At 50.7% G+C, this 16,317-nt stretch overlaps 8 protein-coding genes across 8 annotated transcripts; 5 read left to right on the top strand and 3 right to left on the bottom strand.

The window, feature by feature from the left end:
• Window positions 1–219: 219 nt before the first annotated feature.
• Window positions 220–2,765, bottom strand: BDW74DRAFT_153429 (CLPTM1 family protein). The gene is made up of 4 exons (XM_073724523.1): window positions 2,523–2,765; window positions 1,408–2,466; window positions 857–1,342; window positions 220–804 (listed from the first exon to the last, which is right to left on the bottom strand). Exons 1-4 carry the CDS (start codon window positions 2,565–2,567, stop codon window positions 484–486), a joined length of 1,911 nt encoding a protein of 636 aa, XP_073584048.1. The 5' UTR covers window positions 2,568–2,765; the 3' UTR covers window positions 220–483.
• An 8-nt stretch (window positions 2,766–2,773) lies between these two features.
• Window positions 2,774–4,353, top strand: BDW74DRAFT_21410 (short chain dehydrogenase/reductase family protein). Its single transcript, XM_073732222.1, has 5 exons — window positions 2,774–3,141; window positions 3,206–3,291; window positions 3,350–3,514; window positions 3,569–3,639; window positions 3,699–4,353. Exons 1-5 carry the CDS (start codon window positions 2,861–2,863, stop codon window positions 4,248–4,250), a joined length of 1,155 nt encoding a protein of 384 aa, XP_073584047.1. The 5' UTR covers window positions 2,774–2,860; the 3' UTR covers window positions 4,251–4,353.
• BDW74DRAFT_21414 (uncharacterized protein) lies at window positions 4,354–6,158 on the bottom strand. Its single transcript, XM_073732223.1, has 3 exons — window positions 5,806–6,158; window positions 5,271–5,744; window positions 4,354–5,215 (listed from the first exon to the last, which is right to left on the bottom strand). Exons 1-3 carry the CDS (start codon window positions 5,920–5,922, stop codon window positions 4,457–4,459), a joined length of 1,350 nt encoding a protein of 449 aa, XP_073584046.1. The 5' UTR covers window positions 5,923–6,158; the 3' UTR covers window positions 4,354–4,456.
• A 124-nt stretch (window positions 6,159–6,282) lies between these two features.
• On the top strand, window positions 6,283–7,167 carry BDW74DRAFT_167985 (SNAP receptor SEC22; the record flags this gene model as incomplete). Its single annotated transcript, XM_073726759.1, has 5 exons — window positions 6,283–6,316; window positions 6,375–6,409; window positions 6,479–6,588; window positions 6,652–7,057; window positions 7,105–7,167. 5 exons carry the CDS (start codon window positions 6,283–6,285, stop codon window positions 7,165–7,167), a joined length of 648 nt encoding a protein of 215 aa, XP_073584045.1.
• Window positions 7,168–7,274: 107 nt separating this feature from the next.
• Window positions 7,275–8,566, bottom strand: BDW74DRAFT_21402 (Elongator subunit IKI1). The gene is made up of 3 exons (XM_073732221.1): window positions 8,377–8,566; window positions 8,142–8,298; window positions 7,275–8,094 (listed from the first exon to the last, which is right to left on the bottom strand). The coding sequence occupies exons 1-3, from the start codon at window positions 8,533–8,535 to the stop codon at window positions 7,361–7,363; spliced, it is 1,050 nt and encodes a 349-aa protein (XP_073584044.1). The 5' UTR covers window positions 8,536–8,566; the 3' UTR covers window positions 7,275–7,360.
• A 1,877-nt stretch (window positions 8,567–10,443) lies between these two features.
• On the top strand, window positions 10,444–11,548 carry BDW74DRAFT_21342 (SNUT3/LISCH7 family protein). The gene is made up of 2 exons (XM_073732218.1): window positions 10,444–10,941; window positions 10,996–11,548. The coding sequence occupies exons 1-2, from the start codon at window positions 10,596–10,598 to the stop codon at window positions 11,388–11,390; spliced, it is 741 nt and encodes a 246-aa protein (XP_073584043.1). The 5' UTR covers window positions 10,444–10,595; the 3' UTR covers window positions 11,391–11,548.
• Window positions 11,549–13,613, top strand: BDW74DRAFT_21343 (NAD(P)/FAD-dependent oxidoreductase). Its single transcript, XM_073732219.1, has 2 exons — window positions 11,549–11,884; window positions 11,961–13,613. The coding sequence occupies exons 1-2, from the start codon at window positions 11,707–11,709 to the stop codon at window positions 13,145–13,147; spliced, it is 1,365 nt and encodes a 454-aa protein (XP_073584042.1). The 5' UTR covers window positions 11,549–11,706; the 3' UTR covers window positions 13,148–13,613.
• cwh41 (mannosyl-oligosaccharide glucosidase) lies at window positions 13,280–16,274 on the top strand. Its single transcript, XM_073732220.1, has 7 exons — window positions 13,280–13,652; window positions 13,729–14,208; window positions 14,270–14,427; window positions 14,475–14,520; window positions 14,576–14,954; window positions 15,018–15,915; window positions 15,970–16,274. The coding sequence occupies exons 1-7, from the start codon at window positions 13,412–13,414 to the stop codon at window positions 16,216–16,218; spliced, it is 2,451 nt and encodes an 816-aa protein (XP_073584041.1). The 5' UTR covers window positions 13,280–13,411; the 3' UTR covers window positions 16,219–16,274.
• Window positions 16,275–16,317: the final 43 nt, after the last annotated feature.

Here is a 16,317-nt window from a genome sequence, read left to right as displayed (position 1 = left end):
GAGGCTCCAAAAGTAGCCGTCTCGACTGAATCACGCGTTATGGTCTGGCAAAATTGTTAGATAATTTATTTCCTCTTGCGTGCTTCCACTCAGTTCATACCTGACTAGCTTGGATTGTTGCGCAGGTTCTTGATGTTGATGCTTCTCATGCTTTGGATTTGTTTGGGCGACTACGGGTAAATCTCGGACTTAACCAGATCTGGCGGAGATTACGCTTGTGGATATAAATGTAGAATAGTAACCTTACGAGTGCAATTATCTATTTGGAGAAAGGAGAGGAATTTAGTCATCGGACTATAGCATCTAGATGCGTAAATTCAATATCCCGTAAACTATGTCCACGCTAATCTATGGCATCTGTGCGGGTGGGTAAAAGGCCCAGAAGCATATCTTCGTAATGAGGAACCCCAAGCCGTGAAAGTTGCTCTATCGAAGCAAGCAAGAGGAATAACAAAGATGTGGATGCTCAGTCAGAGGTCAACCTCACTTCCTCTTACGGGCGGAGGCCTGCGAAGTTTGCTTTCCAGACGCCTGAGAAGCTTCTTTCTTTTCCTCGACTTTCTTCACCTCCTCCTTTGACTCATTTTCGTCGTCACTCTCACCACCCTGACCGAACTCGTTGACACGAGTGTAGTCGACCTTGTACTTGTAACTCTGGTAGAGCCAAATGAAGAAAATCACATCATCACGCAGAGTCGCCAGTCTGTGAAGCCAGGGCATCTTCACGGTAAACGCAAAAAGATCATCAATAAACGTGTTGAGGAACTTGTAAGTCATGGCCTTGCCGGGCATATGAGCAACGGACTAGAGTGATGATGTTAGTGCCAAGCCAACTGGATAATGCAACGGTACGAACCTTGAGACGGTAGTTAATGTACAAGCTAGGAACCATCATCAGGAAGCCGTAGGCATAGACACTGCCGACAAGAGTCTCAATGATATACGAATACCATGACTTGTGCGTGTTGTACATCAGGCTGTACGCAGCGTACGCTCCGAGAAGAGGCACGGCAATAATGTAGAGGTAGCGGAACGCGATCTCATCATACTCCTGGGTCTTCTTTTCGGTTTCTGAAAGTTTATGCTTGTCCTCAAACACAATAACATAGGGCAAGAACGAGAAGAAGGACCCGGCTGGAGGCGGGCGCAGGCGGACATTGACCGTCTTCGTGACCTTCCAAGCTTCCAAGAGGATTCCAAAGCCTTGACTGGCAAGAATCATCCAAGAAGTGTTCTCACTGTTGTCCATGAGGTACAAGAAGATGACAGTCTGCATAAATACATTGGCGAGAATAGTGCGGACTGATGTTCCGACATTGTCTTTCTTCTTGCGCCAATGAGACTGTAACGGGAAGAACGGTTAGTCTCGCTAACAATCAGTATGTCGGTTAGACAAAAATGACTTACAATATCATTCTTGAATGCAAGAGTTTCAAATAGCATGTGCAGGATGGTAACCACACCGGTTGTCCCTAGCAACCAGATGTTGGTGTCCAGGAGCACCTCCTTGATCATCTCGAACTCGCTACCATCGCCACCACCAGGAGTAGAGCCTCCAAAGGCGGCTTGCTTAGTTGTCTGTTTCGCGTTGTCATCGAGACTAGCCATCATCGCGAATTTCCAGTTCTGGAGGTTGTTGAGTGTAAACCGGAGTGGGATGGTCTCGACAGTCGAGTTAAGTTCCACCATATGGCTTCTTAACTGCCAGAAAGTGTTCAAAAAGACAATTGGGTAGTACCAACCATTTTGACCCGAGGCGTCCCTCGCACCAGTCGCCTCGAGTTGCGTGTGACGACGAATGGCAGGATGGATTTGACGGTACTTCATGTTTGCGGAATCGGGGATTACAGAAAGTGTGAAGTTCGGGTGGTAGTAGGACGCGATTGAAACGTTGGGAATTCCATCGTCTTCCTCCTCTTCGGTTTCATCAGCACTCGCGAGTAAATTCTTGAGCTTCTTAGCCTTCTTCTTCGGAAGATACTGGTTGAGGGGTCGCAAAAAGTGGACAGCCTTATCAGTGCTGTAGTCCTTAGCGGTGGGATCCAACTCGTGTCCGCTCAGTCCCATAAAGAAGTGAGCCCAGAGGGTTCCATTATTCTGGACCTCTTTGGGAACCTGGATGGTGGTCTCCACGTCCCTAACATCACTGAAGTTTCCAAGACCGAAATTCTTCTCCTCCAAGACAAGAGAACTCGAGGGTAGGGACTTGAGGGAAGGAAGTACGATCGACGGGGAAACGTAGACGCTGATATCCAAAGCGCTGTCTGAAGGCCAGATCGGGGAGATGGTGTCGGGAACGGAGCTGTAGCTCTCGACTTCGGCTCGAGGAGGGCGTTCACCGAAGGTAGTCACAGCACCAGGTTTTCCACCAGATGCAGCATTCTGCTTGTTTCCGAAGAATTGACCGATGAAGAACTGGGTTACGAAAAAGATAGTGACACCCTGGATTAGAGACCTGACGAGGGACTAGAGAGATAAACGTCAGAACGATGGGCTTCAACAATGAGCAGGATTATACGCACACCTCCTTGCTCCCCCTCCTCTCTTTGTTGCCGCTGCTCAGGCATGGTGAACCTGATCCTTGACGAAGACGGCGGGGCTGGAAAGAAAGGGAAGAGGGAAAAAGCCACGGATGGCGCGAGATAGACTAGATGATGGAATCGCCTCCAGCCCTTGACTAAGGGGAGACTAGCCCCGGCCAACGGCGGTCCAGAAGCCCGGCAGTTCTACGGCTAAATCTGACTGTCACCCGCATTCCACCTCCTAGCTACAACTATAACTGAAGCACTTGCGGCTCGAATCTTGGGATGTCCTCTTGCGCGATGGATATGCTCGCCCCGTGAATGTAACCCCCGCCCTCATGACAGAGAACAACCCCTCTCCCGACTACTCCCGCCCGCAGTTCCCTCCGCATAAGGAGTCGCGTGTATGGGTGATCACCGCGGGGGATTCTCCCGTTGGCATTTCGGTTGCGCGCCAGATCCTTGCACACGGGGACAGCGCTCTCGTCGGTATATCGTCTTCGGACCTTGATCGCGATGCGTGCCGCCGAGAAATGTTCGATGCCTTCGTGGCGGAAGTTGAGGCGCACCGTGACGAGGGCTGGGTCGAGCGGTTCAAGTCCGCTCAATTAGATATAAGGTGCGCATAGGATATAAAGCGAGCAATCCGTGCACAAAATAACGAGGCTGATATTCGGACGCAGGATAGTGGGAGAGTGTCAGGCAGTGGTTGCTGAAGCGGTTGCGACTTTTGGAAGGATGGACATTCTCCTTTGTTGTACCAGCCAAGGTGAGACATTGTCGCAAGCCACTTAGCTACAATATATTGTTTTCTAATTGTGTCTCAGCCCTCGTCGGAACGGTAGAAGAGCTTGCGGCCTCTCAACAAACGCTGAACCTAGTCCGGGACCAGTTCGAGGTTAATTACTTCGGCCCGCTCAATATCATCAAGGCATCGCTGCCTCACATGAGGCGTCAGAAGTCAGGACATGTCATGATAGTCTCCGGAATCAGTAAGGACTTCCAAATGCTATCATGTCACATAGATATGTTCTGACAAGCAACAGCCGCGCACATCGGCACCCCCGGACTCGGCATGTACTGCGCAGCAGGCTGGGCCCTCGAAGGCTTCTGCGACGTAAGTCCCATACATCCAGACGCTCTCTTATTAAGTGCCATAACTGATGTATCTCGAAGAGTCTCGCATATGAAATCGCCCCCTTCAACGTCAAACTAACCATCTTCCAATGCAGCATTGAAATCCCCATTCTCACAAACCTCGTCACCAGCGTCCCCCCAATTGTCCCGGCTTACTCCCCAGGCATAAATCCAGCACCTCTCTTCCGAGGAATCCTCAACCGCCTAGTGCCTCGCCTACCAAATACGGAGCACGGCAGTGACAACGCTTCTCAGAACCAGAATCAGACTAGCTCCGTTGAAGACGGGCCCTTCTCAGGCCCGGATCTTATATCAACATACCCTCCGCTTAGTTCAGCACATATGGGCGTCTTGGTTGAAGAGACAGTTTACGCCATCACCGCAATCGGCGGCCATGAGAATCCGCCGTCGCGACATATTGTGGGCCAGGAGGGTGTTGCGAGTGTGAAGGAGAAGCTGAAGACTGTTAGTGAGGAGCTGGAAGATTTCATCCAGTGTAGTTTCGCGGTCGATTATGCTGCGGACGCGGAGCAGGGGCGAGCGGGCAGGGAGGAGAACACGATATTTGGAACAAACAGTGATGCATTCTGAGAAATATTGGGTATCTATACGGCAGCCTTTCAGCGCGAGATGCGCCAGGCCATGATTATGTACAATGTGAAATGTAACTTCTGCGATGGAAAATGAACATTTTGACCATCACGGCAAAAGGTCGTCCCGATGGGAAAAAGGACATGTCTTCGGGTATGAAAACAAAAGATGGGGCAGTTCAGTCTGCTTCCTCCTTAAGGAACACGCTATTTGTTCTTCAAAAACCAAGCTTGTCTGACTTCCCATAGGGTGCCCATATCCTGGTTATTCCTGAAGCAGCGGAGCTCTTTCCAGGCATTGCCATTGCTGGATTTGCCGACTCGGCCATCGATTTTCAACATCTTCGTTAGAAGTGTGTTGAGGGCCTGGATACCACGTACAATCACGTCATCGGCCTCGCCGTTCTCTTCTGGTGACGACTGAAAAGGTTCATCATCCACAAGGTCGATAATCTCTGGTTCTTGGTGCTTGATTTCGTCTGATGCATTGAGCCTTGTTTTCTTCGAAGGTTCTGCATCTGAGTGCGAGCCACCGTTTTGCATCCCCGCTGACGATTCTGCGTTGTTTTCAATATGAAAGGACAGAGAGTCGGTTCCATTCTCAGGACGGGAGTTGGTAGCTTCTATTACAGGATCGTACGTTTTCTCCTGCGCTGGAATGGTCTGTTGCTTGCGCGGACGTCCACGCGGCCTCTTGGTGGACATAGTTTCAATGTCCGGCTCGGCGCTGCGCTTCCTGGAGGGACCAGCCTCTGTATCTTTCGCATCCGACTCCGTATTTGTTTCTGAAAGAGCTATACCGTTGGTTTGCGATGATGGCGGGGTTATCGGACCAGACTCTGGCTGGTCTGCTGATTGTTCTTCCGTCTCCGGCGTTTTTGCATCTGGGTTCACTGCTTCTTTCAGGAATGTCCGTTGTCCCGCGGGAATAGTAAAAGTCAGTCTCGATCCATTGATTTCGATGATCTGAGAAGATGTTAGCTGCCTGGAAAATTCGCGCATTGTAGGGAACCAAATGTACCCTGGCTTCCTTTTCAATCAAGACCCTCGGGCGGTAGAAACTCCTCGACCATTTCCAAATGTCGCCCACTTGGATGACCCCATGCTCAATAAGAGTGCTTAATTTGATTTTCGAGCTTGCGCCAGCAGCCAGGGCTCGATCCATCTTCTGCTTTTGACCCCAGAACTCCTCGAATTCCTGTTCTTTGAACTTATCAAATTTACCAGCGGCTCGCTCTCGAACAGCCTCTTCGGCCTCACGCATCCATTGCGGATTATAGCGCCCTTCTGCGAGATCCAGCTGAAAGGTGCGGAGGGCTTCACCCCAATTATTCGAGTAGAGCAGAAACTCTGATGGTAGAGGGTCGATTTTTGCTTCGGGATCATTTAGAGAAGGGTTCGGATTCGGATGTATGTCACTAGGGAGTAGATCTAGAATTTCTTTCTTCTCTGACTCTTCAAGACAGTCCCAAGCTTCAGGGAGCGCGAGCAATGCCTAGATCCTATTAGCATTGTGTTCAAGGCTCATTCGAGGCATCACAAGGAGTGCGGCTCACCTTCAGATTTATATCAATAAGTAGCGAGTTCTTGCTAGTCATCATTTTCTCCTCTTCATTTTTATCCTTCGCAGCCCTCCGCGGAGTCTTCTTCGGCTTGGTGTTCGTCGAGTCCATTGCGACGCTGGGCTTCGCTACATCACCCGGTATAGCTGCTTCAGCGGTAGAGTTCGAACGACAATTCCTGACACATGTTCGTCAGTCTTAACCACACATAAATCGTCACAGCAGCTGATAAGCCGCCACGTCAAATCAAGCAACAAGATGAGGGAGGGCATGAAGTGTACTCCGTACCTCGCTGGCTGCCTCCTGATACTGCCGGGGTCGACCGCCTTGCGTCCGCGGGCCATTGCTCCGCAGTCTGGACTCAGGTAGATGAGGACAACAAAGCAGAAGATTACAACTGTCTGGTAGCAAGCACAGCTATAATTTTTTTGAGAGCAAGGATAGCTGGTACTGCTGGACTGATACTGCAGGATGGTCAAATCAACTCAGATTGCTAGGCTTGACGGTAAGACGCGAGTGGTGTTAGTAGTGAAAGTAAACGGTGGAGCTGATGTTGCAGGTAGGCCTGATGCTGGCAGCATCAGTAGATGATGAGCAGGTGAGTTGATTTTTTTTTTATCTTTGCTTGTTTTGTAATCAAAAAGCTCAATGGGCTGACCATTTCTAGTCCGAGACACAACTATCAGAGATCAAAGGTCAAGCTAAGATGATCTTCCGCCGACTGAGTCGCAATTCCGCACCACAAGCGAGCATTGAGTCTGGTCAATACAGCCTACAGTATGTCCTAGTCGCCGTTAAGGCATAAATCATAACAGCGATTCGAGCTAATGAGAAGAATAGCTATCTGATTAAAGATGACGTCTGTTTCCTCTGCATATGCGATAGCTCATACCCTCGCAAACTCGCCTTCACCTATCTCTCAGATATCGCAACCGAATTCACCAACACCTACCCAGCTTCACAATACCAGTCCCCAACCCTACGCCCATACGCATTTGTGGAGTTCGACACATTCATCCAACGCAGCAAGAAGGTGTACCAGGATAGCCGGGCGTCTGCCAACCTTGACCGACTGAACGACGAGCTTCGGGACGTAACAAAAGTGATGACGAAGAATATTGAGGATCTGCTATACCGAGGAGATAGCTTAGAGCGTATGGGCGAGTTGTCAGGTCGCCTGCGGGAAGATAGCAAGAAGTACAGGAAAGCGGCAGTGCGCATCAACTGGGAGTTGCTGGTAAAACAGGTAAGCTCGTCTTGTTTCGCCCAAAATATCGTTCTGACTCCTTGCAGTATGGACCGTTCGCAGGTGTCGCATTCATCTTCCTCTTCCTTATATGGTGGCGCTTCTTTTAGACCCTTTCGCAGCTTATCCATGTCACATAACTACCCGCTTGTAATTGATATGCATAGATAATGTATCCGGTGGTTGCAGGACACCACCACATATTCAGATCTGAAGGAATTGAACAGCGTCTGGCTCATACGGTCAATTGCCTGCAAGGCAGGGACGAGGGTGTCGGCTGCGAATTTGCTACCCCGCATCAGATCAGATTTCGTCCTCCTCTTCATCAAAGTCATCTTCCTCTCCCATATCGTACAAGATACGCCCACCTTCACCAGGTCCATTACCCTGTTGTGCATCGAAGTAAGGCAACACAACACCTTCTCTGTCTCTGCGCTGCCTCTCCGTAAGCCGCAGTTCGAAAGTAGACTCAGGCTCCTCATTCTCGTTTCCAGCACCCAGATCCTCAGGAAGCCGGTACAGGGGATGATCATCAAGCAGCGTCACGATTTCCTTGAGCTGAGTAGCCGGATACTTCGATGCCGAGGGCAGGAGATACCACTCTAGAACACCGCGCCCGCTCTTTCGCCGGTACTCCATTTCCAGGACAACCCCTCCAGCTTCCGTGCCTTTCCCAATCGGTTTATCCAATCTCCCAAGGAGCACGCCGTCTTGCTCTTCTTCGAGCCCGAACACTGGCGGGACGAGGCTGCGATCTCGGGCGGCTTTTTGCGCGAGGATATGCGAGAAGGAGTGAAACTTGATGACGGTTGTCGCAAGATAAGTCAGAAGCGACAGGGGAGACGGGGTGTACGGCGATTGCGCTGGGCGGCCGGGGACATCTTGGTGAAATGTAACGACGAGAGAGGTATCTGGCTTGGTAATTGCGGGACCGGAGGGGACAATGAAAGAGCTGAGGAATGTTGGCAGGTGGAACGACCTATCGAGGCGGGTTGAATGTAGCAACGGGTTTATAGAGTCGATGAGTATCAGTCGCCCTGCATTATGATCAGTATTATTTTTGGATACGGGACGTATTTCATACGGCGATTAGGGCTGTTGGATGAATCTGGCTTGTAGGCGGCGGCGACTTCTCGCATTATCTCCGTGGGAGACTTTCGGCGAGCAGAGACAAATGCATCAACACCGTCATGCGGCTTTAACGCCTCGAACGCGATGAGAGTGACATGAACCTTTGAGAGCTGCGGCGAGTTAGTAAGATGACATCCGCGCACACGACGTTATAACATGGTACTTGAAACTTCGAGGGATAAGCTTACTCGGGCACGTCGTATATATTCTTTGATCAATGGCGTAGCAGGCTGCTCCAATGAATCCAATAAGAGTGTGAGTGGTGACGCGGTATCTCTGAGACTAAGCAGCTTCGAAATCAGTAATAGATTGTGAGTCTGACGGTGTGATAGGCTAGAGGGAGCCATATTGCTATTTGATATAAGGAGCAGGGCCGCGTTAAAAAGTGAAAAGTATTATGAGCTCTTCGATGGCATTGCGGGGTTTTCATTGACGGCATGAGGGGTTCGATTCAGCGCAGAAGATTTCCGGACGCCGGGAGTGCGCTTAGCCTTTTCAGCTCTAGCTTGAGGCTCGACGGGACGGGCCGCTCGCTTATTTGACTCCTTGTCGTCATAACATGTAAAATCGCGAATGGATTACGGTAAGGTTGCAATCATACCTATACATGGACGGCAATCCAACTATTAACTAAAATCAGATCCGATAGATCTAGTATAGTGGAATCTATAAGAGCAGGTACATGGTTGAAGACGATTGCCGAACGCTACTCCGTAGATCAGATGCGAACACCTCCAGTCCAACGGCATGCCCCAGGCTCCCAGCCCCAGTCATTGATGGACCATGAGCTTGAAGCCTGCAGTGTTTCAACGCCGGAATGGGGTTGAAGGAAGCCTGCTTAGTCGTGTGGACGAGCGGGGACATTCGTCCGTTTTAAAAGATTGAATGTTCCTTCCAGTCGCCCTTCTACCCTCTCAAGGTGACGCTAAAAAGATTTGGGCTAGTGTTTCCTAATACTACTAGACAATGCCTGACGAATTGGATCTTGGCTTTTGACAAGGAAGGTGAACTCGCCGTAATGGCCGACAATTGTCAAACGCTCAACAACCAGGCCTTATTGTCCTTCGTGCTAAGTTATATAGCGGACCGCATCATTCCTGGTCGATAATCTGAACCGCAAGATTAGCAACAACGCAGTGAGGCCCGATCAAGTCTTTGAGTGCAGGTCTGCTATACTGGTAGTAACAACGTCCGTCAATAAAACGCAGACGTATGCGTAAATATTATGAAGATGTTATAATGAGGTTGTAAGAGCGGCCGAATCTTCCAGCAAGTATCCTCACTTCAGAGAAGCGATGTACAGTGGACCGACCCCAACATCTCAAAGGCGAGTGCTTGGCTATGGTTGGCGTTGTGGCATGTCTGTGAGACTAGATGCTGGGAGGATCGTGTCATTATTTCGGTGAGTAGCACTGCAATCTGGCTCGCGAGCTAATCATCTTATGTTTGTCGGATCTGTGTTAGAGACCTCAGGCTGGCATATAAGTGATGCAATTTATGATTTTGGGTCCACCAAATGGAAGGGTCTTCACGGCATATTTTGGCTAGCGAGATATGAATGTGCCAAAACAGGCAATTATACGATTCTCGAGTGTCCAAGGTGACGCTAGGCTTGATCTCGTGCGTTGCCAGGTTACTGAGCTCAAGCCGTAGTTGGCCAGCTCTCGGGTTTCGAACAGGTTGAGAGTACATTTGGTGGCCCAGCCGGGAGTGAAAAGAAGATAGTTGCGGTAGAGAGCCCTTTTTGCTCTGGAGACAGCTTGTTCGCCGAGTTGACTTCGGGCATGTTCTAATATGGCGTCGCCTTGAGGTCGATTGCTCGTGACTGTCTCCGGAGCTCAATGCTCACTAGAAAACAATATGCAGTGTTGTGAGTGAGCGTCTCTTGTCATTATCAAGGTTTTCTCCCTCTTGAATGACGCTTAACGAAAATGCCCATCAATCTACGCATGGAGTAGTGAGGCCTTTTGCATGCAATAGCGTCCTGTTTTGCTAGCTCGGCACAGAGCGAGTTGCAGTATCGGTAGTCGTGGCAGTGATAGCCTGAGTCTTTTGCACCAACATGGGTTGAAAGCGAGAGCTTCGTTGAATTCATGGACAGTGGTAGACTAGAGTGGTGTAGGGAAAGATAAAGGGGCGGGCTGAGGCCAAACCTAAAATAGATGGCGCAGCTGGCACAAACGGCCGCCCGTAATATCTTGCACGAAGCTTCAATCTTCCCCAAGGAACAGCAACACCCGTGATCAGTACCAACAGTTCCCCATTTCCGTCTTGGTCCTGCTCCTAAGGTCTACGACGATAGCTATCCCGCCTATTCAAGGAATTTGCGAACCCGTCCACGCCAATTCCGCCACACGAACGAACCTCTCCCGCAATAAGTGACACTCAAACCTTCAGCACATTTACAATGGCAGAGCCGCCGGCGAAGCGTGCTCGCCGCGTGGATAGTTCAGCGATGTGGGATATGGATGACCGAGGGTCGCGTTCCCCTGGAGGAGACTCAAACTACGATAAAACTTCCCGACGCGAACCTCCTCTAGACGACGGGCGACGTGAAGGGCCCCGCGATGACAGAAGATACCGCTCCCGGTCGAGGGACAGGCGAGAGATTCGACGTGATAGGAGCAGATCTAGAGATCGCCGTGATCGGGACCGGGATCGAGATCGTGACAGAAGAGACCGTGATAGAGATGGGCGCGATGCAAGAGTTCGTGACAGGAGTGTCAGCCGTGACAGATATTCTGACAGACGAGGTACGTCCTTCAAACCATATATCCGCCAAAGTCTTAATCTAACTTCTAGGAAAGGCTATCCTCCCAAGGGCGAAAGGTATCGGGACCGATCCCGTTCACCGATTCGGAACGGCGCTCGAGACAGGACACCGCCGGGACGGGGCTCAAGGGGTGACCGCAGAAACGACCGCAGAGACCAACAAGATCGACCGAACGGTGTGTCAGATTCCAAAAATCGATCTGACCGGCCGAAAGAAGATATGGACATGGATCTGGACGTCGCAGATGGGGAAGGTGACATCGAAGAGCTTATGCGACGGAGCATGGGATTCTCGAAATTCAGGAGCACCAAGAACACGAAAGTTCCTGGAAACAATGCGTACGGCGTGCGCAAGGAGAAGAAGACAGAGTACCGTCAGTACATGAACCGCCAAGGAGGTTTCAACAGACCTCTGAGTCCGTCCCGATGAAAAGCAAGATATACCCAACTGTTGTTTGCTGCAATATCCTCATTTCGTTCTTCCGGTGCTTGTTTATCAGAGCATTCTACATCATTTTCGCACGTCTCATGCATTTCTGGTGTTACCGTTGTGTCTTCAATCTTACTTCTATGGCCCCTGTATTATCCTTCATCCTTTCAGGTTTATTTTGATGCCATTATATCGCCTGAGCATCAAATAAAACAATAGCTCCGAATGATTTTTTTTCCGGCAAGGACAATTCTGAGACATCTAATTTCGATCCGTCTTGTACAACCGGTCCAACTCCGATCGGCGAGACAAACACATGACTCGAGTGACGTACTCGGCTCCATTACGGTACCTTATCCAGGCTTTCCTCAAGCCGAGACTCCCCAACATTCATCACTCGATTACCGTGGCTTTACTTCGAGTTGCTAGCTTTCGAGTCGCACAGTACGGAAAGATGGCTGCGTCAACTAACCGTCGCGACATTGTTATTGTAGGTATGAACTAGCTCATCGTCCTTTGCCTCTACCCCGCATGAGTAGGATTGGTGGACGGCTGTACTGACCATTCCAGGTGGCGGTATCATCGGATGCTGCTCAGCCTACTACCTGACGCGACACCCTTCGTTCGATCCCTCCCGCCACTCCGTAACTCTCATCGAAGCGTCTGACATCGCAGGAGGCGCGTCCGGCAAAGCGGGTGGTCTTCTAGCGCTCTGGGCATACCCGAGCAATATCGTTCCACTAAGCTACAAACTTCATGCGGAACTAGCCAAGGAGCATAATGGAAAGGATAGATGGGGCTACAGAGAGGTCGGCTGCGCACAGCTTGTTGCACGAGGGCGCCCACTGAGCGAGAATAAAGACAAAGATAGTGCCGGTGGCTCCTTGTCGCTTCAGAAGCGCAGTGCAGCCGCCATGGGGAAACTTAAGACAACCAAAGTACCCCTCGAGCTCGACTGGATAGAGCCAGAGCTGATTAAAGATTACGAAAGCATGAGCGACCCTGGCGAAACTGCGCAAGTACATCCTTATCTTTTTACAACGTCAATCGCCAAGCTTGCAGAGGAGAAGGGCGCCAAAGTAATATTGGGCTCTGTCTCAGATATTGACTACAAAGGTGATGGGGTTAAGTCAATCACATACACGGATAAGGAAACAGGTCAGGCGCAAACGATTCCTGCCACCGACGTTGTCGTCGCTGCTGGGCCATGGACAAGCTCCATCATGCCTGAAGCCCCTATTTCCGCAATGCGCGCGCACAGCATTGTGATCCGTCCGACGAGACCAGCAAGTGCGCATACTCTCTTTACCAATATCGAGATCCCAGCCAACTTTGATCCGTCGGTCAAGTCGCGGCCAACCGTGGCGTCCCCAGAAATCTACGCTCGCCCCGACGACACGGTGTACGCTTGTGGAGAAGGGGACCAGGTAGTCCCGCTTCCGAGTACAACTGCAGATGTTGAAGTCGACCAACAACGATGCCAGGAAATCATCCACCAGGTTGGATCTATTTCCGATGCGCTGCGTGATGGCGAGGTCACAGCACGCCAGGCCTGCTACTTGCCCAATGTAAGCTCGGCCCGTGGTGGCCCGCTGGTTGGCCATACGGGAATCAAGGGTCTTTACCTTGCTACCGGCCATACCTGCTGGGGTATCCAGAATGCGCCTGGTACGGGGAAGCTGATTAGCGAGTTTGTGTTTGATGGCCGTGCAAAGAGTGCCAATATCGGGTCTCTGGATCCGAGAAACTTCCTGTAAATAGATGCCAGTTGCTGTACATACTCATTTTAAACAATTTAGGTGAAGGATTTGGATACGTGCCTCAAACTCTCCATAAGACAGTGCTCGTGCTGTGAAGTATATGGTGGAGCTTAGACCAAGTGATCGGCGGAGCGCGTAAGCTTCCGCTGATGCCAGATAAGAACTCCGCAATCCACCTCCGGAGACGAGGATAACTTGTTCTTCACAAGCTATTTCCTCCCTATATGAGGTCTCTAGCTCTCTTTTAATGTCGGCGGAATAATGCGTCCTTTCGTATCTTCTCTCCTTTCGGCACCGTTGTTCTGTGCAGCAGTGCTCGCCGGCCAAGCTACTGACGATGTGTCAACACTCGCCAACGAGGCTGCCAAAGCCAGCAATCAATCACTGCTATGGGGTCCTTACAAGCCGAATCTGTATTTTGGAGTCCGCCCCCGAATTCCCAACAGTGTCTTCGCCGGCTTGATGTGGGCGAAGGTCGACAACTATGCCACCGCCCAAGAGAGTATGCGCCCACCACCATCAGAGACACCAGTTTAAGGCAAATGGCCCTCATTGGGCTAGAAGCTAACGGTACAAAGACTTTAGACATACCTGCGAACAGAATGAGGGAATGGCGGGCTACGGCTGGGACGAGTACGACGTTCGAAAGGGCGGCCGGGAAACGATCCACGACGCCGGAAATTCGCTCGATTTGACTATCGATTTCATCAAGGTTCCTGGCGGACAACATGGAGGCAGCTGGGCTGCACGCGTGAAGGGCGTTCCTCGTGATGATGCCCTGCCCGACCAACCCACGACTGTCGTATTCTACGCTAGCATGGACGGTCTGGGCAGCTTGGGGGTTGCGACTGAGAGCGACGACCCTAGAGGATTTGAGGGCGAGGTCAAACTGAACGGATACACAACTGAGCTTGGGGACTTCTCGATTGATGTGACTACGGGCCCTCAGAGCAATGAGCATCCTGAGTTCGACCACCCCTCGTATGACGACAAGCCGCTGGACCGTACTATTGTGTCGAGTTTTGCTGTGCCGCCGGAGCATACTTGGCAGAGCAAGGGTTAGTCACTGGATCTTGTTGAATACTTGTAATTCTGCGCATCATTACTAATGATTTATAGTGCTACTGTTTTCGCAGATGAAGAAGGCAGTCGATGAAACCGTCCAGAAATATGGAGCGGACAACCCGCCTCCACCAGCGCAGGTCTTTACCATCAACAACTCGCCTGGCGAGGGCAATGTTCAGTTGGTGCAGAAGGTCTTCTCTGGCGCTTTCGAGGTATGTTTCGTAATGGTCTCGATAGACACCAAGCTCACAACGTGCAGTTTGACATTCTATTCTCTTCTGCTTCCTCGCCTGAGCCTCTTACTTGTGAGTGCTTTCGTTTCTAATCTGACAAGCAGGAGTGATACTGATCATTCTATAGCTGAGGTTGTCACTGCTGAGATTGAAAGTGCTTCACTGTCCTTTTCCGAGAGGTTCAAGAAGATACTTTCTCCACAGGCTCCCTTTGACTCCGCAGACTACCTTGAGTTCTCTAAATCCATGCTCTCAAACCTTGTTGGTGGTATCGGCTTTTTCCACGGCACAGACATTGTCGACCGCTCGGCTGCCCCAGAGTATGATGAGGAGAACGAGGGTTTCTGGGAAGAAACAGAGGAAGCCAGAGGCCGGGCGCAACCTGTACTTGAGGGACCAAAGGACCTATTTACTTCCGTGCCCTCTCGTCCATTCTTCCCCCGCGGCTTCCTTTGGGATGAAGGTTTCCACTTGCTCCCAGTCCTCGACTGGGACCCCGATCTGGCGTATGCTCCCCGCAGTTTCGTAACTATGTTCAAAAGTCTTGCAAAGCTGACTAATTAACCTAGACTTGAAATCGTGAAGAGTTGGTTCAACCTCATGGATGAAGATGGCTGGATTGCGCGCGAGCAAATCTTGGGTAGTGAGGCCCGCAGCAAGGTCCCGCCTGAGTTTACGGTTCAGTACCCTCATTATGCCAACCCGCCGACTCTTTTCATGGTGCTAGAAGCTTTTATTGACAAGCTCGATGCGCAAGACGATTCCGCTCAGACTTACTCCGAGGATGAAGGCCTGCGCTCTGTCTACGTAAAGCAGCCGAAGCTGGGAGAAGATTTCATCCGCTCGATCTATCCCCTTCTCAAAAAACACTATTTCTGGTACAGATCTACTCAATACGGTGACATCAAGTCTTACGACCGTGAGGTGTTCTCTACTAAAGAAGCATACCGCTGGCGCGGACGCTCCGTTCAGCACATCTTGACGTCCGGGTTAGATGACTACCCCAGGCCCCAGCCTCCTCACCCTGGTGAGCTTCACGTTGATCTCATTAGCTGGATGGGCATGATGACACGGGCACTTCGCCGCATTGCGGACACTCTCGGTGAGACTGAGGACGTTGAGGAGTTCAAGACTTATGAAACTGCCATCGAGCGGAACATCGACGATCTGCATTGGGATGCGGATGCGAAGGCGTACTGCGACGCCACAATCGACGATTACGAAGAGTCTGTCCACGTCTGCCACAAGGGATATGTGTCTCTCGCACCTTTCTTGACGGGCATGTTGGTCCCTGACAGTCCTCGCTTGGAGGCCATCCTGGATTTGATCGAGGATCCCGAGGAGCTTTGGAGTGATTATGGTATCCGAAGTCTTAGTAAAAAGGATGAGTTCTATGGCACCGCTGAGAACTACTGGAGAAGCCCCGTGTGGATCAATATCAACTACCTTGTGCTCAAGAACCTTTACGTGAGTTTAGATATCGATTATTCACCTCGGATTGAACTGACTGTTTTGATTTAGGACATTGCCCTCGCACCCGGTCCCCAGCAGGATCGAGCCCGCGCTATGTATTCCAGCCTCCGCAAGAACCTGGTGGAAAATGTTTTCCGGGAGTGGAGAAACACCGGTTTTGCCTGGGAGCAGTACAACCCAGAGACAGGAAAGGGTCAGCGGACACAACACTTCACTGGCTGGACCAGCTTGGTGGTCAAGATGATGGCCATGCCTGACCTTCCCGTCATCGAGAAGACAGGCCATGACGAGCTTTGAACTGCATATATCAACCCTGTATAGAAGTGTAGTATAGACAAAATTATGAGTGTCTTTGATGAGTGTGTCAGAAAGTAAAGCCTGGCGCCGTATCGCCCT

This window comes from Aspergillus multicolor (assembly GCF_047715735.1).
Source record: "Aspergillus multicolor strain CBS 133.54 unplaced genomic scaffold BDW74scaffold_12, whole genome shotgun sequence".
NCBI lineage: Eukaryota > Fungi > Ascomycota > Eurotiomycetes > Eurotiales > Aspergillaceae > Aspergillus > Aspergillus multicolor.
This window is presented reverse-complemented; position numbering and strand designations above follow the sequence as displayed.

Excerpts from the sequence above, each read along its gene's own strand:
- BDW74DRAFT_153429 (XM_073724523.1), bottom strand. The coding sequence starts at position 2,567 with ATGCCTGAGCAGCGGCAACAAAGAGAGGAGGGGGAGCAAGGAGGT. Across the intron at positions 1,343-1,407 it reads TTGCATTCAAGAATGATATT|TCTCATTGGCGCAAGAAGAA; the intron begins GTAAGTCATTTT and ends TTCCCGTTACAG. Across the intron at positions 805-856 it reads ACATTAACTACCGTCTCAAG|TCCGTTGCTCATATGCCCGG; the intron begins GTTCGTACCGTT and ends TCATCACTCTAG.
- BDW74DRAFT_21410 (XM_073732222.1), top strand. The coding sequence starts at position 2,861 with ATGACAGAGAACAACCCCTCTCCCGACTACTCCCGCCCGCAGTTCCCT. Across the intron at positions 3,515-3,568 it reads CATGATAGTCTCCGGAATCA|CCGCGCACATCGGCACCCCC; the intron begins GTAAGGACTTCC and ends GACAAGCAACAG. Across the intron at positions 3,640-3,698 it reads CCCTCGAAGGCTTCTGCGAC|AGTCTCGCATATGAAATCGC; the intron begins GTAAGTCCCATA and ends TGTATCTCGAAG.
- BDW74DRAFT_21414 (XM_073732223.1), bottom strand. The coding sequence starts at position 5,922 with ATGGACTCGACGAACACCAAGCCGAAGAAGACTCCGCGGAGGGCTGCG. Across the intron at positions 5,745-5,805 it reads TTATTGATATAAATCTGAAG|GCATTGCTCGCGCTCCCTGA; the intron begins GTGAGCCGCACT and ends AATAGGATCTAG. Across the intron at positions 5,216-5,270 it reads TGATTGAAAAGGAAGCCAGG|ATCATCGAAATCAATGGATC; the intron begins GTACATTTGGTT and ends ACATCTTCTCAG.
- BDW74DRAFT_21402 (XM_073732221.1), bottom strand. The coding sequence starts at position 8,535 with ATGGCTCCCTCTAGCCTATCACACCGTCAGACTCACAATCTATTACTG. Across the intron at positions 8,299-8,376 it reads AATATATACGACGTGCCCGA|CTCTCAAAGGTTCATGTCAC; the intron begins GTAAGCTTATCC and ends AACTCGCCGCAG. Across the intron at positions 8,095-8,141 it reads ATCCAACAGCCCTAATCGCC|GGCGACTGATACTCATCGAC; the intron begins GTATGAAATACG and ends ATCATAATGCAG.
- BDW74DRAFT_21342 (XM_073732218.1), top strand. The coding sequence starts at position 10,596 with ATGGCAGAGCCGCCGGCGAAGCGTGCTCGCCGCGTGGATAGTTCAGCG. Across the intron at positions 10,942-10,995 it reads CAGATATTCTGACAGACGAG|GCTATCCTCCCAAGGGCGAA; the intron begins GTACGTCCTTCA and ends CTTCTAGGAAAG.
- BDW74DRAFT_21343 (XM_073732219.1), top strand. The coding sequence starts at position 11,707 with ATGACTCGAGTGACGTACTCGGCTCCATTACGGTACCTTATCCAGGCT. Across the intron at positions 11,885-11,960 it reads TCGCGACATTGTTATTGTAG|GTGGCGGTATCATCGGATGC; the intron begins GTATGAACTAGC and ends TGACCATTCCAG.
- cwh41 (XM_073732220.1), top strand. The coding sequence starts at position 13,412 with ATGCGTCCTTTCGTATCTTCTCTCCTTTCGGCACCGTTGTTCTGTGCA. Across the intron at positions 13,653-13,728 it reads CTATGCCACCGCCCAAGAGA|ACTTTAGACATACCTGCGAA; the intron begins GTATGCGCCCAC and ends AACGGTACAAAG. Across the intron at positions 14,521-14,575 it reads CTCGCCTGAGCCTCTTACTT|CTGAGGTTGTCACTGCTGAG; the intron begins GTGAGTGCTTTC and ends ATCATTCTATAG.